Raw genomic sequence first — 7629 nt, forward strand, 5'->3', positions numbered from 1 at the left:
CACACTTAACCACATAACAATTACAGTTCATCCTCATCGTCTCCCTCGTTTCTCTCCCGATCTCTCTTCAACTGAGCTCGGAACTCATCCTCATCCATCTGTTCTGAGTCCTTCATGTCGAACTTGACCGATCCGTCATCTTCCTCCTCCTCCTTCTCTTCCTCAGGCTCCTCTTCAGCAATTTCAATCTCAGGCTCCAGTTCCAGAGAATCGATCTGAAGTGACTCCTTCATCAGTGAGTACAAACGCGTAGCAAATGTATTTGGCTCCTCAATCATGAATCCAGAGTTCATCAGAGAACTATCATACAACAGATTTGCGAAGTCACGAGCCACATCACTCTCAGGATCTTCCTCTACAAGATTCTTCAGATTGACAATAATTGGATGACGAGGATTCACCTCCATGATCTTATGTGAACGCATGTACTTTGCTCTCTCTGGATTCTGAAGAGTCTGAGACTTCATAATACGCTCCATCGTAGCTGAATAACCATAACGACTTGTTGCCAACACTGCAGGAACTGACTCCAACTTCGTTGATACTTCCACCTTCTCAACCTTATCACCCAACAGCTCCTTCATCCAACTTGTGAACACTTCGAAGCGACTCTCATACTCCTTCTGAACCTTCTTTGCACGTTCCTTGTCATCACCAAACTCCACACCCTCCTTTGTGATATCCTGCAGACTCTTACCATTGAACTCACGCAGGTTCTGAGCCACATACTCATCTATAGGCTCTGTGAAGAACAGCACCTCTACATCACGATTCTTGAACGGCTCCAGGAACATACTTGATTGAGCCTTCTCCAGAGTATCTGCACTCACATAATAGATTTGCTTCTGCCATTCCTTCATACGCTCCACATAGTGATCCAGTGAAGTCCACTTATCACCTGACTTGCTCGACTTGTAACGCAGCAGACGAGCCAATTTGTTACGATTCGCACTGTCCTCAATCACTCCAATCTTCAGCGATCTGCCAAACTGCTCCCACAACTCAATGTAGTTAGCATTGTCCTCAGGCTTCTCCTCAGCCTCCTCTGTGGTCTCAGGGGTCTCAGTCTGGGTTTCAGTCTTCTCAGCATCCTCCACCTTCTCGGCAGTCTCAGCAGCCTTGGCTTCCTTCTCCGCATCACTAATTGCCTCCTCCTCAGCCAACTTCTTGATCATCTCAATCGCCTTACGCACAATCTTCTTGCCCATAACCTTCAACACCTTATCCTGTGATANAGCAAATCATCGAAGCTGTCCTGGATCAGTACCTTACGCACATACAAATGCAGGTTCTCCATCTTCTTGTGATAGAAGTCCTCATAGAGATCCACAGCAGCCTTCTTAGGAATGTACAGAATACACTTGAAATCGATCTCTCCCTCAGCCTTGAAGTGAGTCCAAGTCAAAGGCTCCTGTTCACTATTACGCACCAATGTCTTGTAGAAGTTCTTGTACTCATCCTCAGTAATCTCACTCTTCTCACGAGACCAGATGGCCTTCTGAGGGTTCATCAACTCCCATGCCCACACTGTCTTCTCCTCAGTACGAGTCTTGGGCTTATCACTCTCAGCACTCTCCTCCTCCTCTTCCTCAGCAGCACCTTCCTCCTCCAACTCTTCACCATCAAACACATCTTCTTCCTCCTCTTCCTCCACAGGCACCTCTACAGTCTCCGTGTGTGACTTGTAGAGATAGATGGGGAAAGTAATGAATTCAGAATACTTCTTGATCAATGTCTCCAGCTTGTCCTGGTCCAGATACTCCTTCGCATCATCCTTCAGGTACAATGTGATCTCTGTTCCACGACCCAGAGTGTTTCCAGCAGGATCCTCTCCCACCTTGAAGGTGGCATCTGCAGATGACTCCCAGATGTGCTGAACATCCTCATCATTCTTCGAACGCACCATCACACGATCAGCCACAAGATACACTGAATAGAAACCCACTCCAAACTGACCAATCATATTCAAATCAGCACCAGCTGCCATCTTCTCCACAAACTGAGTAGTTCCTGATTTAGCCACTGTACCCAGAGACTCAATCAGATCCTGTTTGGTCATACCAATACCACGATCCGTGATTGTCAGCGTTCCAGCCTCTTCATCGAACTTGATACGAATATCCAGATCATCAGCAGAATCAGAACCCAGAATCTATTGGAGTTAGAAAGAACTCAACAAACACTCAACAAGATCAGACTGCGTTTCTGCGCACGTGTGTTCATCTGTACGAAGGACCAGATGGGTTCAGAATGCCGAAGCATTCAATCTGGAGAACTTCGCACTCACACAAGTATATCATCATTTCAACATAGTTGTCACATCAACTTACACTCTTATCTGTCAGTGAAAGGAAACGAATCTTATCCAAAGCATCAGCAGCATTAGAGATCACTTCACGAAGGAACACATCCTTGTTCTGATACAAAGAGTTAATGATAATATCCATCAGACGATTCACTTCCGTCTGGAACTCATACGTTTCCATCGTTGGATTATCCTCAAGAGGATCTACAATGTTTTCAGTCTCTTCTTGAGCTATCTCTTCCTCCTCCTGAGCGAATACCGTCATAGCTAACCTATTATACTGTTATTCAAGTACTACTCGGACCAGCAAGGAGGGCAATCATTGCAAGTGAAAGGAACACGTATTTCAGAATGTTCTTCATAGTTATTTCCCAATCGAAAATAATTCTGACAAATGAACCCGAAATGCATTCTAGAAATCCAATTCCTTCTGGGGGATAATATCCCATATATAGATTTTGAAAACTATTCTGTTCCAAGTTGATTTTTTGTTGTTGTTTTGATTAGGAGAAAAATATGGAGGGATACAAAATGGAAGATGAGGGGTGTATCTGGAATTGTCTGAGTTGAGGTGTTGTCGAAATAACTAGACAGATGGATTGCAAAATAGTAGACAATTCTATCCCCAAAGTAGGAGCTTCTTTGGAAGTGATGATCTCACCTCATGTTAACTGAACAATTCACAATGGATACCAACACATTGTCTATCTCGAGAAAAAGAAAGACACTTCAACAAACATACAAAACCAACATAAAAGAAGTATAGCCTCCAAGAGGAAAAATGTTGTCTCATAAGCATATTACTTTAATAATATAACTAAAACTGTCGTCCATAATATACGTCAGGATTGTGAAGATCCGTTTTTCTACTATGTAAGTGTTGAGAGAACACACCTTTTGAAGGACCATAGTGTTTCCCATAGTCATAAGGTGCATTACCACTCGGTTGAGACTGAGAATAATAATGGGAGGATTGTGAGAAATCATTCGCAGAAAACAGGATCCTGGAACGATCTCGGAAGGCTGTATCTGTGTATGGACTGTCGTAGGGGAGCGCATAAGTACTGTGTTCAGGATTCTGCGTTGATACGCCGGAATAACTGGAACAATAACAGTCTTCAAAAGGAACTCGCCGATATATCGGATTCGTCTCAGAAGTGTTTTGGGGAAGCGAATCTTTCCCACATATTACAGAACTCTGTCCTCTATTGGGGAAAAATGGTTGAACAGGTTCTCTAAATTCTGGTGAAAAATAACCACGATTAGTCAATGGAAGTGACATGTTTCCTATAATCGACTCTGGAGTAAACTCATCAGGTATAGTCCCAGCAACAACACCCCTGTTTGTGCCATCGCTTCTATGAGACTTTTTAGGTCTTATATGATTGGGAACATTATAGTGCTGGTCTTGAATATCGGGCACTGAATAACGAGAAGACAAAGACACAGAGGAATTAACACTCTCTCGTTTAGAAAACTGTCCTATTTGAACTTCATTCTGTGGAGAACCAAAAGACCTCTTTCCAGTCTTTGATTTCTTTTTCTTCTTATTATTGGGTCTAGAGTGCAGGAAACTGAAAACAGATTCTTCGGGACTATCCAAAGCTGCCATCTGCTTTTTCTTATCACAGGCCTCCGAATAGAATCTCTACATGTCAAGCACTCATACAATAAAGACTCTAATCAATTACATCTCCCAATCACCACTTACGAGGGGAAAGCAACGCCACCTGGAAGAGACACTTCTCGTGCATCCAAGCCTTTGGGAGCACTCACTACAGAATACTCCACCGTTTCACCTGCAATTAACACAGGTCGCTTTTTGTCTTCTTTGCTGGTGTAAATATTGATCAAGTATACAAATACATCTTCTCCGTTATCTGAAGTAATAAAACCGAAACCCTTTTCATCAACACCACTTCAAACACTTACTTTTACAGCATCATACCATTTCACTTTGCCAGTACAACGTATAGTATTTGGAGTAATTCCCGTGCAACGCTCTTGATTGCAACCCGGATTACTATCCACTGAAGTGCTCATTAGAACTCCCTGTCTTCTATAAATACTAGGGAAAACCCAATCCAAAGATGATCTCGAAAGGGACTTGTATTGAGGGGTAATAAACAAAACCCCTCTATTTTATCAGGCATAATGATTGGATGCCCCCAATAGGGGTACTTCTTTATTTTATCGTTTGATATGCGAATGGATTCGAAATGAAAATGATCTAGATGAGAGAAAAAAACAGAGAAAAGAATAATGTGATCCTAGCTTACTATTGGGGAGCAACGCTGTTTGCACTCAGGAATCTACAGAAACCCAAATAGAAATGAAAACAAAGGATTTACAAACAAACCAAAAATCACAAGAGTACAAATCAGGACGAGTTACCTTGACATAATATTAATAAACTCATCCAATTCAACAAACCCACTTCGATCATTGTCCGCTACACGCATCATGTTATCGACTTCCCTTTCAGATAGCGGTATACCAATATTTGAGAAGTATGCCTTCAATTCATGCCTATCAATCTTGCCATCTTTCTTAGTATCACATAACTCGAAGGCTTGCTTTACTTCCATCATTCGATCTATATATTACAGTCAACAATTAGCAATAAACCTAAACTTGAAGTGTCACGAGTAATGATCTTCAGAAATTCATCAAAATTGATCCTGCCATCTTGGTCAAGGTCCTTCTCTTGAATCATTTCATTAACATCCTTTAAGCTATGCTCGAAACCGAAACGGGATAGTAGGCTTCGTATTTCTGCACACGAAATGTCACCATCATGACCCTTATCGAATACATAGAAAATCTCTTTCAGAAACCTGATCTACCCTAATCATCCACTAGCATTAGTACATCGTCTTCTGATGGATCCATATGATTCTAAAAATGCGCAGGAACGAGAATACCTCGAAACACAATCCACCCAAAAAATGGTTTGTCACAAACACCCATCAAAGACTAAAGGTATTGGAATGCCCCTTTACTCATAAACTGAGGCTGATCTCCTCCTTCACTTCCCTTCTTCTTCTTATGCTGCTTCTTGGAACTCCGCTCCTTAGGGCGACGTTGACGAGGCTTGTGAGCCCCTGTATTCTCCTCCGTCGTCTTCGGCAATTCCGCTACCATTAATGCCTTACAATGCACTTACCAAGCATTTCGGCGTTCATTGTTGTAGGATCAATTCCTTCCTCCTTCTGAGGAAGAGACGCAATAGGATTCTCAGGAATCACTCCCATGGAAGGAGGAGGAATATACCACTTCAACACACCATTTAATACATCATTCATAATAACAATAGCTCCCCGCGGTTCATTCACACCACTGTGATTACTAGCCATATATCCACGTTGTGTACACATAGCCTAGAATGAAAGGAAGATAGAAATCCAACCTGCAACAACTGCCGAGGATGTGGAACTGCATTTGGAGGATCTAATGGATTCCTTGGTAATCTGATGTGATAAACACGTTCCAGTTCTTCACGCTGAATACGTTGACAAACTAGCCGGATTGGCTCAATATAATCACGCATATTCGAAGAAGGAAGCACTCCATTAAACAGAAGATCAGCTTTGGTATTCATGAACACAGGGAACACGAGACCTGGACAGTCACACAGCATAAGAGTATCAGATAGAATCACTGTCTGAAGATGCTTGGTCTTACCAGGTGTGGCACCTACGGCTACTCGGACTGCACCATGAGATGAAGCCGAGACTCCAAGCAGAACGTTAATTAGAGAGGATTTACCAACGTTCGGGAAACCAACCATACCTACGACAGCTCGTCTATCAACCCACTCCAATCCTTCATCAAGAGAATGTTCCCTGATCTCCTCATATGCAAGATTTGTTTGTTCTGAGAGATAACAAAGTACTTCTTCACGACTTCGAATTCGATAGCGAGACTGTTCTTCTGGTGTTTCTTTCATGTCTTGCAATATCTTCTCTTCTTCTTCATTCACTTGTTCTTGGTGACTCTCTTCATCCACTTGGTCTATGGATACCACTTCAGGAGTACTCACAATATCCTGCTTCTCAGCATCCGATGTGTCTTCAGACACTTCATCTTCAGACTCTTCTTCTGATTCTTCTGATTCATCCATCAATGAAGCAAAAGCATTTTCTGAATGCTTCTCTATAGGAATTTCCTCCACAGTTTCTTCCACCTTCTCCTCTGCTTCCTCAGCACGCTTTTCTGCTTCTTTCTCAATCACAGACGAAGACTGTTTTGCACTGAAGAACACAAAACCAATATTCACGGAATCAAAATATCGACCCCACTGGAGACGAACGTGTTCAGGTATTAGATCTGCCTTGTTTACTATAAGTACACATCGTTTATGAGGATTGACCTCCTTGGCATACACTTCCACATCAGGACATCTAGAATGAAGAATGAACTGAAAATAGACCTGAAAAGAAGAGGATTACGACAATCCACGATTTGAACAATGAGATCGCTCTTCTCAATCACACGCCATAATTGTCGCCACACCTCCAAGTTCTTCTCGAAAGGAGCAACTGCACCGTCACTACTCTCCACCTGTCTATGAATCACGTTCCTGGAGAGACATTACTGAGCAACATTGCGACGCCAATCCAAAAAGTCCATACGTTCCATCCTATCTTGTTCTTCGGGAGAACGTACGCTGTCCCACTTAGGACGCCTAGGAATTTGCATACTCCTGTACTTAGAAGCCAGTTCTGGATCCTTCGTCTGTGTGACGGCTTTAACATCTCGATCAATTATAACAGCACTTCCTTTTTCTGTTTCAAAGTTTCGTTGAGATAAAGCAACCGTATCAAGGAAATCATCCTAAGAGTAACACGAAACGAACTCCAATCACCAGATTGTTGATATCCAGAACCGAGTGTAGTCCAGTTTCAGGCAATAGACCAGCAGAAGCCTTTTCAACCTTCTTCCTAGAAGTTCATATCTACATTCATATCTACTTCTCACGCATCTCCTGTTTCTTGGACCGAACAATAGCAGCTTTATTCTTGATGATTGCCTTTCCAAGCGATTCTTTGGATGTTTTCGGCATTACCTAAAGAATTAGATCCTATCCTACAATTTGGAATACTTGTGATCAAAAGATAACAAATAAATTATAATTACCAAGAGTATCCTAACAAACAAACTACTACGGGCAGAACAACCAAACGAACACTCTACGTACTCATGTGAACCTTTACTTGGCCTTGTCAAGAATGATACCATCATACTGTTTCTTGAACCATTCCATGGCATCCTCACGAGTTACCTTATGAGAATAACCAATTCTGCTACGTTGAGCCTTTCTC

General features: G+C 42.3%; 6 protein-coding genes across 6 annotated transcripts; all 6 read right to left on the minus strand.

The window, feature by feature from the left end:
• Window positions 1-20: 20 nt before the first annotated feature.
• JH06_5601 (chaperone HSP90) lies at window positions 21-1208 on the minus strand (the record flags this gene model as incomplete). Its single annotated transcript, XM_014669840.1, has 1 exon — window positions 21-1208. The coding sequence occupies one exon, from the start codon at window positions 1206-1208 to the stop codon at window positions 21-23; it is 1188 nt and encodes a 395-aa protein (XP_014525326.1).
• Window positions 1209-1213: 5 nt separating this feature from the next.
• JH06_5476 (endoplasmin) lies at window positions 1214-2262 on the minus strand (the record flags this gene model as incomplete). Its single annotated transcript, XM_014669841.1, has 2 exons — window positions 1214-2152; window positions 2182-2262. 2 exons carry the CDS (start codon window positions 2260-2262, stop codon window positions 1214-1216), a joined length of 1020 nt encoding a protein of 339 aa, XP_014525327.1.
• Window positions 2263-2321: 59 nt separating this feature from the next.
• On the minus strand, window positions 2322-2754 carry JH06_5477 (endoplasmin; the record flags this gene model as incomplete). Its single annotated transcript, XM_014669842.1, has 2 exons — window positions 2322-2572; window positions 2604-2754. The coding sequence occupies 2 exons, from the start codon at window positions 2752-2754 to the stop codon at window positions 2322-2324; spliced, it is 402 nt and encodes a 133-aa protein (XP_014525328.1).
• A 1258-nt stretch (window positions 2755-4012) lies between these two features.
• Window positions 4013-4348, minus strand: JH06_4933 (cold-shock protein; the record flags this gene model as incomplete). The annotated part of the gene is made up of 2 exons (XM_014669843.1): window positions 4013-4207; window positions 4238-4348. The coding sequence occupies 2 exons, from the start codon at window positions 4346-4348 to the stop codon at window positions 4013-4015; spliced, it is 306 nt and encodes a 101-aa protein (XP_014525329.1).
• A 553-nt stretch (window positions 4349-4901) lies between these two features.
• Window positions 4902-5160, minus strand: JH06_4934 (hypothetical protein; the record flags this gene model as incomplete). The annotated part of the gene is given in 2 exon segments (XM_014669844.1): window positions 4902-5129; window positions 5143-5160. The coding sequence occupies 2 exon segments, from the start codon at window positions 5158-5160 to the stop codon at window positions 4902-4904; spliced, it is 246 nt and encodes an 81-aa protein (XP_014525330.1).
• A 121-nt stretch (window positions 5161-5281) lies between these two features.
• JH06_4935 (large subunit GTPase 1-like protein) lies at window positions 5282-7370 on the minus strand (the record flags this gene model as incomplete). The annotated part of the gene is made up of 7 exons (XM_014669845.1): window positions 5282-5442; window positions 5472-5685; window positions 5715-6708; window positions 6738-6872; window positions 6903-7141; window positions 7173-7248; window positions 7279-7370. 7 exons carry the CDS (start codon window positions 7368-7370, stop codon window positions 5282-5284), a joined length of 1911 nt encoding a protein of 636 aa, XP_014525331.1.
• Between the last annotated feature and the right edge of the window lie 259 nt (window positions 7371-7629).

This window comes from Blastocystis sp. subtype 4 (assembly GCF_000743755.1).
Source record: "Blastocystis sp. subtype 4 strain WR1 chromosome Unknown seqid_0394, whole genome shotgun sequence".
NCBI lineage: Eukaryota > Bigyra > Opalinata > Blastocystidae > Blastocystis > Blastocystis sp. subtype 4.